We start from the raw sequence: 24674 nt of genomic DNA, 5'->3' as shown, positions 1-24674 counted from the left end.
TAAATTTCAGGGGGTTGAAAAATTTGGAGTCTGGCCCTGCTGGGCCCATATCTGCACAAGGCAATAGCTGACTGTAGTTGGGTAGCTGCTATACTGTTTAGATTGGGCATGCATTTTCTAATTTGCCACCTTATTGTATTCTACTAGGTCCATTTCACTTCTCTATGTGGCTTGCCTCAACACAGTAATCATTTACTGTAAATTTTCATTTTTAACAATAAATTAAAAAGATATTTATAGAGAAGATTTACCAGGATTGACCTGAGCTTTGGTTTCCTTGTGAAATTGTGTTGTCCATGGTGTCTAGAGCTAAATGGGTTCCAATATATGTTGCATTAAAGTGGATATATAGTCTTGGCAGACCGTTGTTATAGATATATATGTGGAGTGTGAGAGCTGTATGCTGGTGAATTTAGTCAAGACGAAGAAGTTACTGGAATATTGGAGATGTACAAGATTACTAGTGAAAAAAATCTTAGTATTTCATAGTCTTTAAAAATAAAATAAAAGGAACTTCTTAGTATAGTATCTGATATAGTATTGCTAGAGGCCTGGTGCATGAATTCATACATGGGTGGGGTCCAGCTGGCCCACCCCATGAGGGCCAATCAGGCCAGGCTGGTGTGGGGGGGTGAGGGGATGCGGGAGGTTGGTTGGCCAGCCCCACCCCCGATCTGACTGGGGCTGGCCAGGGGGAGGGGTCGCCCCCCCCCCCCAATATGGCCAGTTTTCTGGCCACATTGCATCTCATAGCAATAGGTCGTTCTGGTTGTTCTGGTCATTTTGGCATTCCGGTCACTTGGCTTTTATATATATAGATAGCATGTGATAAGGTAATATTTTGGGGATGCACGAATGAGTAAATGAATGACTGAATGTCCCATGATTACAATTTATTACTGGTGAGAGGAAGGTTACTGAGTGTGAGAATCAATGTGAACTGCCTGAGAAAATATAAATAGAACTCAGTAAGTGAGGAGGAAAATAGTGCAAAGTGACAGAGGAACTGGCAATGCTTATTGTGTGTTTAATTCTGCAGAGTGACTGAAGAAACAAATTGATTGGGAAATGTTATTGATACAAATGTTATTAGGTGACATTTCAAAAAAATGGCATATAAGATATGATGTTTAGATCCCTTATGCTGATCTAATTTTAGGAGGAAGCTCATCAATGCAAAACCAGCTCCCTGTTCACCCTAAGAGGTACAGTCATAGTACACCTGACCATTTATTTGAGAGAATCAAACTTCTTTTGACATGTCAACAATGAAGTAAAATTTAGGAAAACGATTATACTAGACAACCAACAGTCCTCTTTGTAATAATTTTAAAAGAGATGTTTTGTCTACAGTGAAGTTTAATAAGCACAAAATGATTCATACAATCTGAAATTTTCAGAATTCAAGTGAAAAGCAGGCAATACCCACTTTCACTATTTTAAATTCCCTGATGGTTGAAGGAGTGTTGTGGGCACTAAGGCCTTTGCTTCCTGTAATATGCTACCCAGGTGTTTGGCTTCCTAACATCCCTGAGCATTTCATTCAGGTCCTTCTAGGACCGTGGCACACCCCCTCCCTTTCCCCAGCTCCATTCTTCCACTCCAGTATGTATGCTCTGAGAGCCAGTTATCCAGATATCAGCATCTATCCAGCAGACTGGCCTTAACATTGTGTTGGAATACTCCTTCTCTCTCCTGGGAAGACATCAAAGTGTTCTCCCCCAGTCCTCCTCTACCCCTCCTTTCTTTTCTACTTTGCCTGTTTCTAAAGAAGAGACAAAAATCAACCTAGAAATTAATGTCTGTTGTTACATCACTTTACCACAATATTGTTTAAATGGTCTTAGAGACAGACTCACTATTCTTTGTAAAGATCTACATGAAGAGGTATAATATATCTCCCTTCGCAGCTTCAGATAATTAGGAGAGTCCTGCAGGAGACAGAAACCAGCCAGCTTTCTATAAGTTACACATGTTTGCACACCTCTGGCATTGTAGTTGGGCTAGCAAGCCACCAGAAGTTTGAACCATTGAAGAGTTATTTATATTTGTTTTAGAAGTGCTGGACAATGCACCTAGAAAAAGTAAATAAAACAAAGGAAGTACAATAATTTCCAACTTCCTTTTCATCCCATGCTGTAGACCGAATGGAAGGCTTGTCCACTGTCAGGAAATTATCTTAAATTCATGGATTTGACTATTAAGGACAGAATGATCCTAGAAATTAGAAAGCAACAATACTCTAGTCATTACCCTGGGCTGTCTGAGTTGATGCTTATTGCTCTCGTGGGAATGAGTCCTCAGCCAGCAGTCTCAGTGGCTGCCAGGAACAGTGATTTAAGCTCTGCACTAACCACTTCCTCCACAAGACTGCCTTTTAGGCCAAAGGTGCCATCTGGGACTGGAAAAGCAGATCTGTTTTATAGCATTAAAAGGTATTTTACAGAACTAATTAGAAGCAAAGAGCTGCCCATCTCCCTTGCTGGGAATGTAAGCTATTCAGAGAATTCGTAAGATTATTCTTCTGCATCTTAAAAAATTAAAATTAAAAATTAAAAAGCTGAAAGAAATATAGTAATAATAAAAATGTAAGTACAGAAGACTAAAAGGCAGATAAAACAATAAAAGATTTTGCTGTGGTTAAAAAAATAGAAAAGTTAAAGGGCCAAGCAACTCCCCATATTTAAATAAACCACGTAAAAGTTGTGGATCAATCATCTATGCACTTGTTATCAAAACCAAGTCTCTTCGAAGGGGAAGACTTTCTGGTAGTTTCAGTCATCACTCAAGATCCCCACGCAGAGTCTTGGACAGAAATGAGTCACCAGCTTGAGTCACAGCCCAGAGTGACACATTATTTAATAGAGGAAAAGGAAAATGTTAAAATAGTACAAGGGTGTTTTCAGCTGATGCTGAGTCAGATCCTAGGCAATACTGGAAACACTTCTCTTCCACTATTATGATGTCTTCTCATGAATAGAACTACAGAATAGTTTGCATGTTAATATTACTGTTAATTGTATTTTAACAAGTAGGAAAATGCAATTTTAAAACTTTTTGGCAGGAGTACCTGTCTTCCATTTGGAAGCACTTTTAATTCACTCATGTCGAGTTTGTCAGTTTAAGAGATCCTCTAAATTCATCATTTTATTTTAAAAAATAAATGTTGATTGATTTTATAATATGCACTTTCAAATTCATGTTAATTTTTGTTGTTACATTATTTTATAGTAAACATTCAGAAATATATTTCTTATAATAAATTGGTAAATAATAATTCAGGTAATAAATTTTTTTTTCAATTTTATCTGCTGAGTGAATGAATGAAGGCTCACATTGCCATAGGTTTTTATATATAAGCTACAACTTCCGAGTTCAAAATACCTATATTATTATATTTCAGATCACACATTGCACTACAAAGCAAGTTTGCATCCCTATATATACTTTAAGAAAAAAAATATTGAAATTAAACTAGAGCCCTAGCTGGTTTGGCTCAGTGGATAGAGTGTTGGCCTGTGGACTGAAGGGTCCCGGGTTTGATTCTGGTCAAGGGCACATGCCCAGGTTGTAGTCTCAATCCCCATTAAGGGGTGTGCAGGGGGCAGCCAATCAATGGTTCTCTCTCATCATTGATGTTTTAATCTCTCTCTCCCTCTCCCTTCCTCTCTGAAATCAATCTATAATAATAAAAGTGTAATATGCTAATTAGGCCAGATGTCCTTCCTGACGAAGCCGCAGCAGACGGGGCCGAGCCCCTTGCACAAATTTCATGCATCGGGCCTCTAGTAAAAATATGTTTTAAAAAAGAAATTAAACTAGAAATCTTTGAATTCTCTAAGGATGTATTGATGCAATAATGTAATTTTCCTTCATAGTCTCTTTAATATGTATTTCATAATGTTGTTTTTGAAAATGAAAGCTTATCTATGAATCAAAGTTCCCAGGATCACCAAATAAAGCAAAGGAGGCATGCTGTCATTGTGCTGTGGAAACCTTATTTAACATCTCTTGGTTTACATGTGAACTCTGCCTTTCAGCAAGTCACTTGACTTTACTAATCTTGATTTCCTTAGGTGAAAAATTAGGAAAGCAATAGGATTAGCTATAAAGCACTGCTGAGAGGCTAATTAGGGTAGTGTACTTTAAATTATTTTATATTGAAACTAGAGGCCTGGTGCACAAAATCCATGCACTAGGAGGGGGGGGTGTGCCTCAGCCCAGCCTGCACCCTCTCCAATCTGGGACATCCCTCTCACAATCTGGGACTGCTGGCTCCCAACCACTCGCCTGTCTACCTGCCTGATTGCCCCTAACCACTTCTGCCTGCCTGCCTGATCACCCCCTAACCATTACCCTGCCAGCCTGATCGACGCCTAACTACTCCCCTGCCAGCCCGGTTGCCCTCAACTACCCTCCCCTGCTGGCCCGGTCACCCCCAACTGCCCTCCCCTGCCGGCCTGGTCACCCCTAACTGCCCTCCCCTGCTGGCCTGATTGCCCACAACTGCCCTCCCCTGCCGGCCATCTTGTGGCTGTGGGTGCCGCCATCTTTGAGGATGTGATAGTCAATTAGCATATTTCCTCCTTTTTGGTTGTGGGCACTGCCATATTTGTGATGGTGCGATGGTCAATTAGCATATTCCTGCTTTATTAGATAGGATTATTTTAGACTTATGGAAGACACAATAAAATAGCTACTAATGTTCCCATATACCAGAGGTCTCCAAATTTTTTCTGTAAAGGTTTAGATCATAAATATTTTAGGTTTTGTGGAAGAGATAGTCTCCTATTGTTTGTTTGTTTGTATTTTTGACCATTCTAATAGGTGTATAGTGCTGTTACTTTGTGGTTTTAATTTGCATTTCCCTAATGAATCATGTTGAGCATCTTCCTAAATGCTGTTTGCTGTTTTTGTGTTTTCTTTGGTGAAGTGTCTATTCAGATTCATTGTCTATTTCATTTTTTGAATAACTCTTAAGTTCTTTATATATTTTGAAAATAACTCCTTTATTGAATACATGGTTTCAAATATATTTTCTCAGTCTATGGTTTGTCTTTTTATTTTCTTAAGCATTGTATTTTGCAGGGAAAATTTTAGTTTTAATAAAAGAAAATTTCTTGGTTTAAATTTTTATTTTGATTTGGTTGCTCTTAAAAGCATAAGATCAAGATACTATAATTTTCTTCATAGTGAGGACCATGATGCTTCTTTCATCCTCCAAACTGTAATATAGGCACTATGGTTTTGCATTTTTTATGGAAAATATGAGTTTAAAACATTTAAATAAATAGTTCATATTAACAAATGAACTAATTCAATAACAACTTAAGACAAACTACTACTATATTATGAGGCATGAATGATATTTTAGTGTAGTATTTAAAATTACTGTGGAAGGAAAATTGTTCTAGGAGTACTTTATCTATGGACAGAAGTAACAGAATCAATGTCAGCATTAAACACGAAATTAAATGTTATTCTCCCTTGGTTGAAGAAACAAACCATATTTTAAATTGCACTTGCAAAAATACTATATATTGAAATATATTATATTTGCATTTTCAATTTTTTAAAATAAAACAATAATTGTGAAAACAAATTTTTATTGACAGGTTTTCTCATTAAATTGTAATCCATTTTGGAACCAGGAAAATCAAAGAGGATCTAATGTATTCATAATCTTTATCATTTGTTTATGAATAAATGTTTTTCTCTATGTTTTATTAGCTTTGGTCCAATTACTTTGCTTGACGTAGCAAACCAGAAATCTTGTATATTTTAAATAAACAAATCTCTGACTAAATTTTTAGCAATGCTAGAAAAGGGGAAAGAGAGAGGGAAATGTCAGTGAAAACAACAAAAGGGGAAATAGTCCAAGATTGTCCTTTGGACAGTTGCAATATCTTCCTTTCCCCAGTTAATCACATATTTAAATAGCTGTGGCTGTGATGGACATAAAGCGAGTTTTTCTCATTTTAAGTCCAAAGACACTGAGTTCCAGTGTTCAGTCAAAAGCAACCTCCAAGTTTACAGCAGCCAATGCTGACAAATCTTCACGAGTGTCTTTGTCTTTGCTGTAAAGAAAATTGTTTTTCTCTTATCCTGTCCTGTACATTCATGAACTCTTATTTCCTCTCTACACTGACAGTAATGGCTTGGCTCCTTAAATTTATTTTTCATTATTTTTCAAGCAAGCACTAGTATATAGGAAATTACTGTAATGTCTGCACTGGAATCTGAAGACTAGAGGACATGTGCTGCGTCTGCAAAAGGTCAGTAGACTGGTCACGTTAGAGTCAGGAACAGTACAAGTGTGTCCATTCCATTAGCATTTATTTGGCAGCAGTTATAAGAATGTGATTAGGAAAAGAAGTAGGTATGAAAATCTGAAAAGAGGGGATAAAACTAATATTATTTAGGTGATATAATTGTATATCTAGAAGACTCAAAATGAACTGAAAATCTAATATAAACAGTAAAGATTTTGATAAAGTGACTAGGTATAACATTGGGACACACGTACACACACATCCAAATAGTCTTCATATAAATATAAAACAGTTATAAAATATAATGGAAAAAACTGTACTTAGATGGGTACATAAAAAGATAAAATTCCAAAGTAGAGACCAATAAGAGGGATATAAAGGAAGCCTTGGATATATAGATAGGAATCCTAATATTATAAACATGTTTATTACAATTTCAGCTAGACAAATTCATTCTAAAGTTCGCATGGGGAAAATAAGTATACAACAGTAGTGAGAAAATATTTTTAAGACAAGTAAATAAGGGCATATTATCTTAGAAGTTATTAAAAACATTTTAAAACAACAATAATTAAAAGTATGGCGCTGGCACATGAATAGATAACCCAATAGGTGAGTCTATAAAAGCAATCAGTAGAACCAAATATATGTTCACTGAGTGATTTAATTGGCATGCTGTGTCAGTAAAGAAGACATGCTTTTTTTATGTAACTGGTTTTCTGGAAAACAAGTAACATCTATACTCCCCCATACACAAAAACACATGAAACCATAACAACCATAGAAGTACTAAGAGAAAATGTAAGAGAATATAAATGCAGACTAGTAAGAGCGTAGTAAAATATAAAACCTAGAAATCATAAGCAAAGATGGATAAATTTTATCATTCCAAATATAAAACTTTTAGGACAATAAAATCAAGCAAAACAGCTGTAAACTAGCTGGGAAAATTTTAATATAAACATGATACCCAATGGGCTAATTTCTTAAATATATACTTAATTCCTACCGATCAAGAAATACATCTGCAATCCAGTAGATAAAAGAGCAAATGGCATGAGATGTCATGACATAAAGGTAATATAAATAATATATAAATTATTTCTAAATATGTGAAAAGTCACTAACATCCAATCTTAATAAGAGATATTCAAAACTATGTGATGTCAGTTTTCAACTACAAGATTGACAAGCCCCCAAATTGCAAACACACTGAATTCGTTAGGATGTAGGGAGACAAGCTCTCTGATGCATTACAGATAGGAGAATGACTTCATACATCTTTATATGGCAAGATCCACCACAATTTTAAATGTGCATACCCTCAACCAACAATGCCACTTTAAGCATTCTATTCTAGCAACTTTATTTTGCTCACGTGTGCAAAATATGTGTTCATTGAACATTGTTTGCAATAGCAAAAGATTGGAAACAACTTAAATGTCCACTGAAAAAGATTTACGTTTCACCCTTGATATAATTTCAGAAATACTTTTGTGAAAAAAACAAGATGCATAATGTTTATATAATTTAGTAATTGTTATGAACAATGTATATGTGTATATACATACACACCTACACCATATATATACATATTATATATATATATATGTATATATATATATATATTATATGTATATATCTTTAGAAGGTTATACAGCAATAGCTGCTAACTATCAGCAGTTATTCTGGGGAGACAACCCTTTTGTAAGGAGGAAATGACACTAAGAGGTAAACTTTTATTTCTCTGTATGCTTGTGCCTTTGAACTTTCATTATATGCTTGTATTAATTATTCAAAAATAGTTTAGTGACCTAAAAATGAAGTCACGGAAATGGTTGGGAAACCAGAGGGCAGGAATGAGAGGTACCAGAAATTTCTCTTACTGGGGTCAGACTCTGAAGGCAAAGGCTTATTCTTGTGTAATGACCTGCATATTTTCTGGAGACAGCATCTGTCAGGGAATCAAGCTGGGAATACTGGGAACTGGGAATTTACTATAAAATGTGTAGTCTTAACAGCTAACTTTCCTTAGTGCGCGTGGTGGGAAGACTAAAGAGATTCAAAATGTTAACACTCTGCTAAGTCTATGGCGCTCAATTATCTTCGTGGCAAGAACTATTCACAATGCAAGCAAAACAACTAGAGAGAAATAAAAAGTGTTAGTTTTAGGAAATGATGGTTGTGCTGTACTGGAATAGTTTGGGGAGGCCTTATGGGGACATTCAAATACAGATATTAAACTTTGGGAGAGGTCCTTTCAGGGAGCCATAGCAGCATGAGTCGGGGGTTAGAGAAAAGAATGCATTGCTCTCCATAGCTTGGTGTTAAGGAGAGCAATGCAAAAAGTATTTTGAGTTATGCAAATATTTTGGATAATTTTAAAATGTTTTTGGAATTCTACATTCAAGCAAAGTATACTCTAAAATGATAGATCAAGAAGGTCAGAGAGAATGCAGACTACACTAAAAATGACAATCACATATACTTTCTTCAATTAAAAATATAAATACATACTAGTACAGTAAGTTAGATGACTTGTAAATATACCCTACAACATAATGGTTATGAAAATCACTCCTGGAATCAAATCAGGGCTCAGATCCTGGCTCCTGGCTCCTGGCTCCTGGCTCCATCCCTCAGTAATGCCTTAATCTTGGGCAAATTACTTCAAATGCCTTAATCTTGGGCAAGTTTTGAACCTTGATTTCCTCAATAGTTAAGTGGAGATAAAAATAATGGTTACCTCATAAAGCTGGTTGGAATGATTTAGTGAAGCAATATTACATGTGAAAATGCTTAGTGTTTAATATACAGTTGAGCCTCCATGATTGCTGCCAGTGGAGTGTGGTTGGCTCTGAATTCAGACTGTTTAGGTTCAATTACTGGCTCCAACACTTACTAACTTGAGACCATGGGCACTCTACCTAACCGATCTGTGCCTTATTCCTTCCCTCTAAAAAGGGGTAATAATAGTGATCTATTGTACTATTTTTTCCTTTCTGCTTACCAGGTTATTGCAAATTTACCAGATTTAAACACCACCAATTTATTAGCTCACAGTTACGTATGTCAGAAATCTAGGTCAGGACTTGACTGGATTTTCTTCTTTGGGTCACACAAGGCTGAAATCCAAAGTTTAATCTAAGGACATTTTGGATATTAAAGAAAATAAAGTTTTTGAAATGCAAAACAAAGTTTTTAAATGCAAAATGATAAAAAAAATCGTAGTACCAAGTACCATTTGATAAAATAATCTAAGACTCTTCATGTACTTAGTTTATTTATTAATATTATTCAATAATTACAGAAATAATGAGAAATAATACATTTAGTGTTATTTACTGTTTGACAAATTAAAAGTTGAGTTTAAAATTTTTCGATAATTTAATGGAGGTGGTAGGTGGGGAATGAAGGTAATTCGTTATTGAGATAATTTTCTTTAATTCCATAAGTGATTATTGTCTTACTCATTTTCTCCTCCTCCTTCTCCTCCCCCTCCTTCTTCATCATCATCTCCATCATCACCATCATCACTATTGTTATCATCATCATCATAATCATCACTGTGAAGCCACTAATGGGCTAGGCCAGTGGTTCTCAACCTTCCTACTGCCGAGACCCTTTAATACAGTTCCTCATGTTGTGGTGACCCCCAATTTCATTGTTACAAATTGAACATAATTAAAGCATGGTGATTAATCACAAAAACAATATGTAATTATATAGGTGTTTTCCGATGGTCTTAGGTGACCCCTGTGAAAGGGTCGTTCGACCCCCAAAGGGGTCGCAACCCACAGGTTGAGAACCGCTGGGCTAGGCCCTTTTGGGACAATAACCTATCACTACTAGTATGTGTTTAGTACTTTTATTAACTCCATTTTACAGATTAGAATAGTAAGGCTTGGCAATTACTGGACTTGCCTATGTTAAAAGTTATAGTGGTAGAGACAGTATTTCAATTCATATATGTTCTGCTCCAGAATCCAAACTATAAGCAAATAAGAACAATTCTTGAAAATCAGTAAACTTTACACACTTCCATTTTTGTTAGTTTTGCTGATACTCTACTAGTATTCTGCTTTATTTTCTGGCAATGTTTTCCAAGTTCTTTTCCTCGTAGCACTAAGTGTACAATATGTTAACAGGGTTCTGAGAAAAAACTTGTCCTAGTGAAAAAAGAAGTTTACAAAATTCTGAATTACACATGTCTGTAAAAGTTTCATAACCACAGGACCTTTCAGAGTTTCATATGCTAGTGTTCACCATGAATCCTCAAGATGCTGCTTTGATATGCAATGCTACCCAAATTATTGGACCATGGCAAAATTTGTTTTTTTCCTCAGAAACCTATTAATATCTTGAGGGAAGTAAGCTTGCAGAAAATATTTTGGAAGTGCTGTTTTGAAATGATGTATAGATTCATTTTTGGCATTTTAGGCACATATTTGCAGAAGCTATAAAATGTAGCCTGGATCATATATGCTTAGTAAAGGACCCTTAGCATTTTATGTGAGCTAAAAGATTCATAGCAGATTTTTATCCTTTTATTTTTTCTTCTTTTTAAAATCTATATCTTTTGGTCTTCTAACATTTCTTCTATTCCACTTCTGAAGAGGATAGATATGAATTTAGTAAGAGTGAAATGAGTGCTATCAATGTAAATTAGGTAAAGTGCCTGGAACCTTCAAAATGAAAAGCTGATTGGTACATGATATTTATCAATAAGTGAGAAAAAGGGGGGTAACTAAGCACAGGAAGCTATGTATCTAAGGCTATGTATCAATGAGATTGGAAATGGGACTTGTGGAAGTAGAGGTATTAAACTGGCAACATATATTACAAGTTGTCTACCAGGTTAAACAGAATGGCATTTATAGTCACAATTCCAGGTATTTGGTCACAGAATATGCATTTAATGTAGTTTTATGCTCTCTTGGGGTTTTTTATTTTTTAAGAATTTAAATTAGAATGAGAAAACTTGCCCAGCTGGTGTGGTTCAGTGGTTGAGTGTAGACCTGTGAACCAGGAGGTCACAGTTTGATTTTGGTCAGGGCTCATGCTCAGGTTGTACACTCGATCACCAGTAGGAGGCATGGAAGAGGTAGCTGAGCAATGATTCTCTCCCATCGTTGATGTTTCTATCTCTCCCTCTCCCTTCCTCTCTAAAATCAATAAAAAATATATTTAAAACATAAAACAAGAAAAACTTTTAGTAACATACACTGTAGCAAAAAAAAATTAACTTTCTAACATGCTTATTAAGGTCATATATTATTAAAACAAGTTGAAATAAATGGGAATTAAATAGGAAAATAATACCTCATCACAGAAACACTGTTTTTCATTTTATATTTTTGAGATTTAGCACTAACCTTTGAAATAATACCTTCACACTAATACTAAACATCTCATTTCAAAAAAAATAAAAAGGTCTCTTATGCCAGACATGCCATAGCATGACTGAAAGCCCACTTTCAAAATTCAGTAATAATATGTGCTAGAAGGTTGGAATATCACTGTTTACAACTTCTTTGCTGCAACTCCAGACAATGATGTCTTATTCTAACGTCAGTGGCTTGAAGCATGAAAATAGTGAATAAATGATTCTCCCTCTTTCCCTTAGCAAAGTCATTTTAAAAAATGATTCCTTTCATCAACTGAGTGAAAAAGGAGCAGGCATTGAGATGCACAGATTGGTAATTACAAAATAGTCATAGGGATGTAAAGTACAGCATATGAAATATAGTCAATAATACTGTAATTATGTATGGTTCCAGTTGAGTATTGGAAATATCAGAGAGAACACTTTGTAAAGTAGTTACGATTGTCTAATCAATATGCTGTACACCTGAAATTAATACAGAATAATATTGAATATAAACTGTAAACCCTATTCTTTTACCCTCCCACCAAGCATATGATTTGAACAAACCTTGTTTTGAAATAATTTTGAAATGCCATTGTGTTTTATTTGCCAGCGGGATAGTACCTTAACTCCTCCATAGCAATATATAATAATACTTTTCCACCAGTCTTTTATCCTTGATCTCACTTCAAATTACAAAAAGAAGGTAGAAATTAAAGTTTAAAGAACCCAAGCAGGCAAAGGGAGATGGAGTCTGCATGGCCAAATACCCTGTTATCCTTTTCTTAGTACATACAGTCTCCTTTCACATCCTTGCCTTCAAGAATGTTCCCTTCAATTTTTCTGTGCCTGTGTTTCTATCTCTCTTCCTACCACCCTCTCTGGAAGGAAAGAAGAAAACAAAACGAGTGTTTCATTTTGGTGCCTGCAACTGCCGAAACGGAATCCATGTACACTAAGCGGCCATTCTAATCAGAAAAAGAGGAGAACACTACTGTAAGCCAAGGGCTACATTTTGGTTCAGCTATTTCCACTGCCCAAACCAGTCCATTTATACTGTTTTTGTGGGTAATAGGGTGATTTGATCCACTTTAGTGAGGCTTCAAGAATCTGTCATTGCCCGGCCCCCAATTCACCCCAATGTTTCTCATCTGAAACAGACACATGTCTCCTGTTCCCTAGCCCCAGCCTTCACCTTTCGGTCCCCTTGAAGAGATGAGCCCTCCACCCTCTGCCCCAGCCCCAGAGCTAATAGAAGTGCAGACAGACAGTGAAGCAGCCCCGTCTTAGCTGGATGGAGTCTCGCTGCTCAATCGGTCGCATTTCCTGAGAATCCAGGACAAGTGACTTTGCAGGGTTCTGTCTCTCCAGCAGCTTTGTGCCCCAAGAGCTACTTTTCAGAACCTCTTAACTTCTTCTCCCGGCTGTACTGAGAAAAGGGCTCCGGGGGAATCCTTAACGCGGTTAATGATAAAGTCGGTGCTGGAAACCAGGAGACTCTCAGACACCAAAGGTGCCTCCCTTAACCCCGCGCCTCTGGGGCTCGTGGACACGGTACCAGCCGCCCAGGAAGGTAGGAACTTCAGAGGCGGCGGCAGGTGCCAGGGTGTGGCTGCGGTTGTCTCCAATTTCCAGCAGAAGGAGCCACCTCCGAGTGAGAGAGACAGACCCACAGAGTCAGAGAGGGAGGGGGGACTGGGTGGAGGTGGGGGCGGGAGACGGAGGGAGGGAGGGAGGGATAAGAGGGCGGCAGGGGCGGGGGCGCCGGGGAAGCCGGGGAGGCTCGGCTCGCACGCACGCCGCCTCTGTTTGTACACAGTGCGCTCGGCGGCCGGCTGGCTGGCTCCCCGCCCTCACGCTTCATTGTTCTCCAAGTCGGCAGCCCGGCAGCCGAGACCCGGAGAGCGGCCCCAGCTGCGCCGGCGGAGCATCCAGCCTGCGATCGCAGGAGCGGGTGACCTGGAGCCCCGGGCTCCCGCGCCCCACCCCGCCGCCCAGCCCCTGCCGGGACCCACCCGCAGCGGAGGCTGAGACCCGCCGCTGCCAGAGCTCGCCCACCTCTGCGCCAGAGCGCAGGCGAGAGCAGGAGAGACAGCCTTCCCTTCGGGCACCCACTCTTCCTCGCCCTCTCCAAGAATTTGTTTGAGGAAGCGCTGCAGGAAGAAGACATCTTCCTGAATTCACGGTCAGGGGCGGGGTTGCTGCTGCCCTGCGGTGCTACCTCGGGCACGTGCCCCCCCTGCTCCCTGCTCCATCGCCAGCCCAGCCGGGGTCAAGTTCCGAAGCAGGGATCATGAAGCACTCGGTGGCCGCTTGGCTCTTGGTCGGGCTCAGCTTCTGTGTCCCCCAGTTCTGCAAAGGTGAGGAGTCCACCCCACCCCACCCCACCCCACCCCACCCCACCCGCGCCGCCACCACTGGGTGCAGGACACAGGGGAATGCCGTGCCTGGCGCTGGAGGTGCTCCCCTGGACTTGCCAGGGGTGGCGGGCTGCGCGGAGGAGGCAGCACGCCCTGAGTTCTCCCGAAAAGTGCCCTTAAAGTCAGAGCAAGTGCGTGGGGTTGACAGGAAAGAGGGTGCGGTACGGAGGTGAGATTGAGGGAAGAAGGGAGGCAGGAGGGAACGGACGGCGCTCTTGGGCACCACAGATTCTCACTTGGCCCGCGTGAGCCCTCCCCGAGCAGTGCCGGCCAAGGACAGTGCCGTCCGGAGCCCGCTAGGCACCCCGGGTGGGCATCCCTGGGCTGGGTCTGGGCTCATCTAGTTGAAAAGGGAAGTGGCTGGAGAGGCGCGGGACTGTCTGCCCCTGGGGTGCAGAGCTTTGGCACGAGGCTGGGCTGAGCCTTCTGCAACCCAAACCTCACACCGGGACTTGGGGCTGAGAGTGAGATGGAGAACTGTCGGACAAGCAGTTCTGCTTTCTTCCTCCTCTCCATCCTCGGAGGCAGCCTCGGCTCCCGAAAACCCCGGGGAAGCCACCTCTCCTCTAATCCTAGGGGCCTCGGGCTTTGCCCAGCCCTCCCTTCTGTGCAAGCTTCACTCTTGGAAATGGAAAATCATGCGGTGCGAGATGACCCTCCTGTTCCGCCCAAGAGCGGAAAAGTTGTAAGAGCTGGCCTGCCGGTGCTTTCCATGATTTGTGTGAAATAAACCAGCCTGTTGGGGAGAAAAAGGAAAGAGGACCGGGACGAGTCTCCTGCTGAGTTGTGACTTCCAGGTCCCTTGCGAGGGGTCGCTTGTCAACACAAGCCCTGGGCGGGCCCCCTATCTCTGCAGCCGTGGGGGCTGGCGGGGGTGTGGGAAAGGGGCAGAGGGCTGTGGGGCTCTGTGGAGGCCGGGGGAGGGGTTGCCCCCCTCTGCGCTCCCGGGTGCCGGCAGCCCCTTCTGAAGAGTCCGCAGGCTGCTTCGCGGAGAGCTGAGTGCACTGCCTGGTTTAAAATACTCTGCCTCTAAGAAGGGAGAGTTGGATGGAAAATGTGTTGACTAGAATTCATGCGAGGTTGCATACTGAATGAATATTCTGCACCATCCGTGCATGCACCCGTCCTTCCATTTGTTTCGCAGGACAATTGTGTGCTCTCGGGCTACTGTTCGCCCGCCTTCCTGGCCACATGCCCTCCCCGCCCGCCAGTAGCGATCTGCTGCCTCTCCTTCCTTGGCCTCCTCCCTCCCTCTCCCGGAATGAGGCTCTTTCCCCCGCGGGTAGGCGTATGTGTAGGTATGAACCTCGCCTGCATTTACCCAGTGCCCTTCCAGGGATCAGGCAGAGGCAGCCACTCCGCTGAAGGTTGCGGAATGGTAATGGCTCCATAGTTGTTCGGTGGAGTCCCCAGCGATACGAAAAAGATTGTGTTCCCACCACCAGTATTTCCCCTTTCTCTTATTTCCCGTCTGAATTGCTTTTGTACTTTGATCCTTTAGCTGGAGGGAGAAAGGGGGAGCTGCAGGCACTCGGTCTTTCCTCCTCCCTTCCCCACCTCCGTTCCTGCTCCAAACACGAAAACACACACGTTCACCCACTCACAGGCACCTACAAGGTGCCACCATCTGTCCCAGCTCCGAGGTGGAGGCGATGGTGCCTTTGGCATGTGTGGCCACTGGGCCCCTGTCGCCTTGTTTGGTCGGGGTGAGGAGCCCTTGGCAGGGGGGTGAGGAGCCCTTGGCAGGGGGGTGAGGAGCCCTTGGCAGGATGAGTCCCAGCTCGCTGCAGCCCAGAGCGCTGCCTCCTAGGTACCAGGGTTAGGGCACACCTTGGTGAGGTTGCCTGGCCTCCCACTCAGGCTCCTAGACAATGCCAGCAGCTGTGCACTCCAGAATCTTCAGTTGGGTTCTCTTGTCAGCCAGCCTGTAGGGAGAGGGATTTAGGAAAAAACACCATTTTCCATGAGCAATTTATGTTAAACTTGCACATTTCCACTTTATTCTCCTTAAGCCCTGCAGAAGGCAGAGTGCAGCTTGCATGACAGCTCCAAACAATTAAACTTTGAGCAAAGTTATTAAAGCTGGTGCTAACACTTAGAATTTCCCTGCACCTTCCCTGCCCCGCCCCCGCCTCCCCCCCCCCCTCCCTCCCTACATACATATCATTTATCCAATGTATGCCTTTTAGAAATTGGAGTTTCCCTGTGTGGGTTGCAATTTCCGTGCATTAATGCCTGGGATTTGATAAGGACGTGTAATTCCTTTTATTAGTTATTTTTATTTTAAAATTAAACCAATGGATCAGTCAGATTGAATATTTTATTAACTCTTAAATTATTCATCGTTATGGGTTGCTCTAAAAAATCCAATAACATGCATACAGTTGCAGCAAGCACGTGACATCTTATGCAATCTGTCCCTTTGCCTGCAGTTTGTGCTTGAAGTCTTTAGCAAATGGCACTGTCTAAAGATGTCTAGACACTTCCTAAATACTCTGAATCATTGGTATTTACATTTCCTTTTTAAATAAATGGTGATTTTTAGTTAATTCTATGTGAAAATAAATTAGCTGAGCAATCTTACTGGAGATAACAACACTATGCTTAGTAGCTGAGCAATCTCACTGGATAACAACACTATGCTTCTATGATTATACTAGTATAGTAATATTTATGCTGAAATAACAGTTTTTTATGTGTTTAAAATCATTACATATTCGTGTCTTCATTACCTAATTTACATGACCATTCATTTTATACTTTAAAGATACATGCTAACTTTAGATTCCTGTTGAAACCTTTAAAAATAATTTTGAGATGTTGAAGTAATAATTAGGGGAATATTAAGTATCCTGCTGTGATTATTTCACACTAATGCAAAATCTTGGCCATGTCATCCACTGTCATGGTGCAACGTACATTCCCCCCCCCTTCTGCGCATGAACATTTTTTTCCTGAACATTATTGTTGAAATATTTCCTTAGAATTGAAATGCATTTTGTTTTAAATTTATATGATTTTGGGAAAACATTTATAACAATACAAACTAATGGTTAAAAAATTGAAATAGCCTATTCTTCTCTCTAGGGTCTTGAAGTAACAAAGATCTTCAAAACCAGGCAAATGTATAGCACTTCTCTAAATTAAAACTCTGTTGTATTTTTCTCAAATATCTTAAGATCATTATTGATATAAAATATGTATTCAGGATTTAGGATATTTTTAATGTTACTAATAACATTTGCTTTCATTGCTGGATACATATGATTTCTCCTCAAAAATTATAGCAGCATAAAGGGATAAAGTATACATGACTAAAATAGCTTGGTTACTCACAACCATTACAAAATATAAGTTAATAGTTTTGACAGCCTACATTTGCAGCCCATACTCCTAATTTCACTGATATTAAGATAAAAATGTTAATTAGGTAATTTATTTTTAAACTTTTTATCTTTTGCAGGGTTTTGAATGGGATGGACTGTATATGTTATCATTTGTGTACTGTTTTAAAAACTTGCTAAATTCAAGTTTCTAAAGCCCAAGAAACTAATTCTGATATTTGGTCTTCACTGAACACACTTGTGGGTGCAATAGCATTGAGTATGATTTATGATGTAGTAGGTTCATTATACTGTATCCTGGCCAAAACAAAACAAACAAACAACAAAAATGCAGGATTCAGAGCACAGTTCAAACCAGAGTAAATCAAAATGAATAGGTAGTGAGTAACAAATAAATTTTGCAAATATGTAATCAATGGTATGGCTTCCATCACAGCTAATAAATTTACTCTTTATATAGTTGAGTTTATTTCCTAAGTAGTTTGCAAACTGGCATTGTATGTTTGTGGCAGGGGAAACAATAGAAAATCAAAGCCAAGCCATTCCTATTACTCAGTTCTCATCTGCATTTTTAATGAAGATGCCTAGTATGTTTTCCTTTTTTAAATCATTGCCCATGTAATGACTTTAATATCTGTTGGTTAATCAAAGCAAACAAGTATTTATCTACAAAAAATCAAATGGTTACCCATGTTCAGTATTTTCTCATAGTTATTCGATAATGCTAGAAATTAAGTAAATACTTAAACTGAATGAATCATCACTTAATTGTCAATTAAAATACCTCCAAGAAGTCTGATTTGAGAGAGTTGTCGAAGGAAAAGTAGATTGGGATAAAGTCTGCCCTTGCCAGCAGGTGTCAGAATAATCAGCGAAGATCTTTTAAAGGAAAGCTGGAGAAAATAAAAGAAGTAAACTAGTAAATGCTAATCTGCAAATCCACATAAAGATAAAATGTCCCACACTCATTTTGTTATATAAAGGGCATATGAAGTAATAGGTCAAACTTAATTATATGAAACTTATGTTATTAGTGCTCCCCTGAAAAAGAGGACCCACTGCTTGTACCACGGGACTTCAACTTGGAAACAGGGTTGCTGTTAGTGCCACAAACAAGCCCATGTCTAGGTTAAACTGCTATATCTCAGGGGTCTCCTGAGTACATTCAGAGGAAATGCTCATAGATTTTATAAGGTGCTTACAGCAAAACAATTATTATTGAAATATTTGGCAAGCTTTTAAGCTTGTTCTCCATACCAACTGGTGTATTATAAATAAAAATTCTGCTATAATGACTTCTAGCTATATATTATACATATCTATAGTCCTGGCAAGAGATACCTGCATATCCTTTTCTATCACAATGATGAAGTGTATGTTTTCTTAGAGTTTGCAAGTTTCTAAATAACGTAAGTAATGTGCCCAAAGGAGACTAAAGGACATGAAAAAGTTTTATTACCCATTTCGGCCCATATGAAACCTTACAGTTGTGCCTATTGTGTATCAAGGTGTCAGTCAGTTGACATCATTTATTTGTTTTTAATGGATCCTTGCCTGATAACCTTTTCTACTGGCATCTGCTGATACAGCCCTTAAAACCAGGTTACAGATTCACCAGAACACCATTTCTACAAGTTCTCTCAGTTTTTTATACAGTCGCTGACACCATGCAAACAGTCTGTCTCCAGTGGCATCTTTTCTGTCAGAGTCCTCCTACAATAAAAATTCTCTTTCTCTCCCTCTCCATCTTTCCCCTCCTCCCCCGTCACACCCCCAATATTTCCTTGCTCGATAGCATCTCTGGGGCATAGTATTCACTATAAAATTCTGTCATCATTCTTAAAATGTCGCAAATCTCCCAGACTAGAACTTGCAATTTATTCTCTTGTGAGGGGGAAAAAAAAGATGACAAGATGAAGCCTCTACTACTAAATCCTGAGGTTTGAAACATAAATGGAAATAAATTAGGATCTGAATTACGGAGAAACTTAGGATTTCACACCTTGATTTTGAAATGGAATTTTTGGACTGGAACATGCGGAGTTGCCCTGGGCAGACTTGTTCCTGGGTTCTTTGTCCATGGGAATCGAAGAATGAATCCACGGACAGAAGGTGGTATAGCAAAGGTGGATATTTATTAAAGAACAAGTACAGATTCCCACATGGGGAGGGGGAAGAGTCCCACTGAGTTCCTGTTTCTATGGTTTATAAAGGCTGTTGATCTTGGTGCCTTGATATTCCCTCTGATTGGTCACTATTTCCTTGGATTGGTTACTATAGTACAACGGTTCTCAACCTGTGGGTCGAGACCCTTTGGGGGTCGAACGACCCTTTTCACAGCGGTCGCCTAAGACCATCGGAAAACACCTATATAATTACATATTGTTTTTGTGATTAATCACTATGCTTTAATTATGTTCAATTTGTAACAATGAAATTGGGGGTCACCACAACATGAGGAACTATATTAAAGGGTCGCGGCACTAGGAAGGTTGAGAACCACTGCTATAGTAACTTCTGAGCTCAAAGGTTGAATCTCACATGGGACATGTGAGGTCCCCCCCTCCCTTTCCTTATTGTTTTCCTATTCCCTTCGGGGTTTCTTCTTCTCCTTTTGGCTTCCTTCCCTTTATTTTGTAAATATAGACCTTTTGCTGTTTCCAGCTCCCTCATTCTATGGAAATGTACCTGTTGAGGCTTTTGGCTTTTCAGCTTCCCTATTCCAGCTTCCGCCAACCTTTCTGATCGGGGCCACCAGTGGTCCCTGGACCACAGGTTGGCAACCGCTGCCCTATTCTATGGAAATATACCTTCTGCTGCTCTGCAGCCCTGTGCTTCTTCCATTGGTCCTCTTAATTTCCAAAATTTCTAAATCTGTCCTTTTCACCCCTAAAAATTCCTGTTTCAATTTGATCACAGTGACCTGCCTACATTTATCAGCTGGACAAATATTTATATTCACTGTACTTGTAGTGAAGTTTTCTTGCTTTGCTTGTAGCTTTGATGCTTAGCACATAGCTAAGAACCTAGAAGAAAATATAAAAAAATTCTGATCACCTCAAATAGTTACAATATTTAGGCCTTAGATCAGATAGAAAAGACTGTTGCTCTTGGTTTTTAAGTTCCTGGGCTCTCTTTCAACCAGATCCAGAGAATGAAGGGCATATGAAGTCACAGGTCAGACTTAATCAGAGCAATAAAAGGTGGCAGCTGATACAGGAGACTGAAAAAGTATATGCAAAAGAAGTGATAGCTTGCAGGATAAAAAACTGGGGACATTTGTTGGGGAGTGGGTTTGGCTAAATTTAAATGCCGAAAGGCATCACTGTATAAGAATTTCATAGCATTTGGGGCCGGTATTGGTCTTGCATTCTAGACACAGACTCACTGCAATGTGTTTAATATTTTGCAGTACAAAGGCAGTAAAATGTATGCATCACTGAAGAGATTTTGTAAAAAGTATTTAAGCTTGAAAACCTGCCTAATGGTGAAAGAGACAGAACTCTGAAGAATTTGGATGTTTGAAAACTTTGTTTTACCATCATGCCAGAGAAAATGTTATTATATATTTTGTATTGATTTCCCCGCTACAGTAATGAATGAAGGTATCACAAAACATATTACTCAATTTTGTAGAGAAGAAGTAGACCTCAGAATGCAGATAAAATGTCCCACACTTATTCTGTGATATTTTAGAAGTAAATGTACTGTTATTTTGTTGTGAAATATGCATTATTATATTGATAGTAACTGCATAGGATTTGTTCAACGGAAGATTTAACAGTGCATGAAGTGGAATGGGAGATTTTGTGTACAAGAATTTAAGTAAGGGTTTTTTAAAGTACTAAAGCACTTTTGAATGTGATTATTAATATGGAGAAAGATTGACTCTATATCTTAGCTTTACTTTTTCAGTTTTTTTAAAACAAGCTTGTATCAAATTGATTGATTTCTTTAAAAATAATTTAATATAGTATAACAGTGAATAGATTGGAAGGCCAAGGTTTTAATCTCTTGTTAGATGATATTGTGCTTGGTTTGAAGGTAATCTCTTTAAGGTTTATGCTTGGTATTTGATAAAGTCATTTATTTGGGAATGCAAAATAATCCTCTTAAATCTCTTCTTGTACTGAGGTCAGGATGAACATTTACATTCTACTGATACTGGAGATTATATGAAGACAACCAGGGTAAAATGGGCTCATGACTCTTGAGCAGAGAACTAGAATAGTCAAATGAACCTTAGAGGATGTTTGTATTTGAAACAAGTTGACTAATCTCTCTTGGTAATGGCAAGCAGTCTCCCACCTATGTGTCTTCTATCTGTGCTCTCACACCTTTGATGCCGTTCTGTCCTCACATTTTTCTATCCAAATGTGCATTGAACTCAGATTTTATCCACACTACTTTTCTTGTTTGTTTATCCACCTTTTCCTTTCCATAGTTTAACTTTTGTATTGTAGACACAAGCTTTTTTGAAATGTTGTCTACAGACAGACAAAAAGCAAATTACCATTCAAAAATGCTTTAATATTTATATGCCAAGTTCTTATTTTATATTTTGTGCTTCCTACAGAGCCAGGGCTTAGAACAGTATCAGGCAAAACAAACAACACAACTAAACAATGACAACAAAACCCAAAAGATACATTCTATATATTGAAATGAATGGAGCTACCCTCTCTCCCCCAAATCAGTGTTCCGTAAATATACATACATTTTAAACAGAAGTATATTTTTTATATTAAAAAAAAGCCAAAAGTAGTTTCAAGAAATTTGTTTTTCAGTTTTTACAACCTGTGTTGTAGATGAACCTACTTTGAAAATGCTGCTCAGTGCTCCTGCGAGAGCTTGTTTAAGATACAGTGTTAACATACAGGCATGATATGGAGTGCTTTTTATGTTCGTGATGCATCATCAATTAAAGAAAAGCTACCGCTAAGTGATAGAGTACTTTGTTAGATACAAAGTTCTGACATTTCAGCTAACTTTAGTTTTGAATTAGAAATTTTTCAGGTATCAGTTTCCCTTTTTCTTTCTTCACTTTACTTGGGGACTCCCACTATATCAGGTTAAATATCTTGCTAGACAAGTTAACAAGGGGCATTCATTCTGATATATTTATAAGTATGGTGAATAAGTATAGTATTTATTGAGTGCATGCTATGTGTTTCATCTTTGATTCTTACAATAATTCTGAGGCAGGTATTATTATTATTTACATGTGAATGGTATAATGAAGGGACAGAGAGGTTAAATAATTTCCTAAGAGAACATAACTACTAAGTATCCTGTTAGAATTAGAATCCAGTTTAAATCTAAGCCTATTCTCTTAACTACTAAACCACTCTGAGTGACACAACCTGTGTGTCATGGGTATATTTTGTTAAATAATTTTATGACTTATAAAGCACACATTATGTCTAATAACTATGGTAGATTATTTTGGGAGGGGTAAATTATACTTATTCTCTTGGGACAATGTTTCGTAATTTTTCAAATTTAAGTTGGTAAAATGTCATACTTTTCACAGTCAGAAATAAGGGTTGGAGTATACTCTGATCAGAAAGAGCTAATGTGTCTTTCACAATATTGTTACACTAGTAAGAATATGAAGATGGGAGAGATAAGAGCGCTTCGGAAGTGATTCAAAGCACATTGTCTTCAAAATCTTGCTACTCAGTTTTATTTCAACATGGTCTTTATGATTTGTTTTGGTTTTCTGGGCTGCCAGTGCTCCTCGGCATTGTGCTGTTGTTATTCAATAAGATGTGTAGAGCTTGCTTTCTCTGTTGTTTTCAGATACATAATGTAGGCCAAAGTGATCTTAAAGGTTAACAGGGTTTTTATTCCTGCTGATTTAATGAAGGCTTTTAATTTGCCTCACATCCCGTCCTCATTGAATTTGATTTCTATGTAATTTATTAAGAAGTTTTAGCCAAACAAAAGCACCAAAGAGTCTCAAACCACATCAGCTAAAAAAATTACATTTTCTAGTTTATTTTCATAATTACTTAACCAAAATATGGTTTATTTTTAAAAACTAGAATTGGATTAACTTGAAACATTTTATAAAATAATGAAAATTGTATCATCTAATACTAGATCACCTTATTAATATCTTTTGTATAGTTGGTACAATATTTAATAGTTGAAATGGACTTCCAATGTTTTGTTATATTTATTTCCCAATAGTAGTAATAATAATAATAATAATAATAATAATATAATAGTTAACATTTCTTAAGCATTTCATATTGTTATTCTAGGGAACATAAACAGAGAAGGCATTCTTTGTCTTTTTTCTTTTTTAAATCCTCACCTGAAGACATGTTCATTGATTTTTAGAGAAAGGGGAAGAGAGAGATAAAAACATCCTTGTGTTGCCTCCTGTACATGCCCCCTGCCTGCATCTACCAGGGATTAAACCTACAAACTAGGTGTATGCCCTGAGTGGGAATTAAACCCGTGACCTCTTGGTGCACAGGAGGTCACTCCAACCAACTGAGCCTCACTGGCCAGGTCCAGAGAAGGCATTCTTAATCTCATTTAACAAACAAGGAACCTGACCTTCAAAAAGTCACATGACCTATGATTCAGCATGACCTGTAATTCAAGCAACCAATGACAATTTGAACTTGACTCTACATGTTCCGATTCCAATTTATTTTTGACTCTTTTCTGTTATACCACTTTGCTTGTATGAATTATAGTTGTGTTTTTTTCTCAGTTCTTGGACTCACGAAACGAGAAGGAGGAGTTGGTGTACTGCTATTTGCCTTTTAGAAAAATATTTCAAACTGCTCCTCAGCCCAACATTAGCACTTTTTTTGCCATCAGCTTATTCCACTTCCTTTCCTCTTGGGAGCCCAAGTAACCATCATGATATCTTGAACTTCCTCAGTGACTTCAAAACCTTGTTTCTTCTCTAATATTTGTTCCCTTAAAATTTTTAACACATAAACTTGTGACCCTTATAACATCCTGGTGTTAAACTTCATGGAAGTTCCCACACTAATGATCCCCATGTTCATTTTTAGGTACTTACTGGCAATGCTATTTCTTAGATTTTCTTATCATGGGAGTTGCTCAGGTACCAGTACTTTAAATTCCTCAGACTTTCCATCTCTTAACAGAATCTTCTTTCTGCCTCTTCTTACCTTCATTTCTATTGAACCCATCTTGTCACTGCTCTAATTTTCAGTCCTCCTTATCCCTCTTCTTTTCCAACCTAGTCTCTGTGGCAATCCATTTCAAGAGCTATTCAACT

At 38.9% G+C, this 24674-nt stretch overlaps 1 protein-coding gene across 1 annotated transcript in view; it reads left to right on the top strand.

Annotated features, from left to right (window-relative positions):
- The first annotated feature begins 13572 nt into the window (after positions 1-13572).
- Positions 13573-24674, top strand: part of EDIL3 (EGF like repeats and discoidin domains 3) — a 411761-nt gene continuing 400659 nt past the window's right edge. Inside the window, exon 1 of the mRNA XM_070412295.1 lies at positions 13573-14000. Within this exon, the coding sequence (XP_070268396.1) occupies positions 13934-14000 (67 nt within the window). The 5' untranslated portion in view covers positions 13573-13933. The remainder of the gene's footprint in view (positions 14001-24674) is intronic.

This window comes from Myotis yumanensis, unplaced genomic scaffold (assembly GCF_028538775.1).
Source record: "Myotis yumanensis isolate MYYU_CA2020_CCGP unplaced genomic scaffold, mMyoYum1.0.hap1 SCAF_4, whole genome shotgun sequence".
In the NCBI taxonomy this organism is placed as follows: domain Eukaryota; kingdom Metazoa; phylum Chordata; class Mammalia; order Chiroptera; family Vespertilionidae; genus Myotis; species Myotis yumanensis.
The sequence above is the reverse complement of the archived record's forward strand: the minus strand, read 5'-3'. Positions and strand labels throughout refer to the sequence as shown.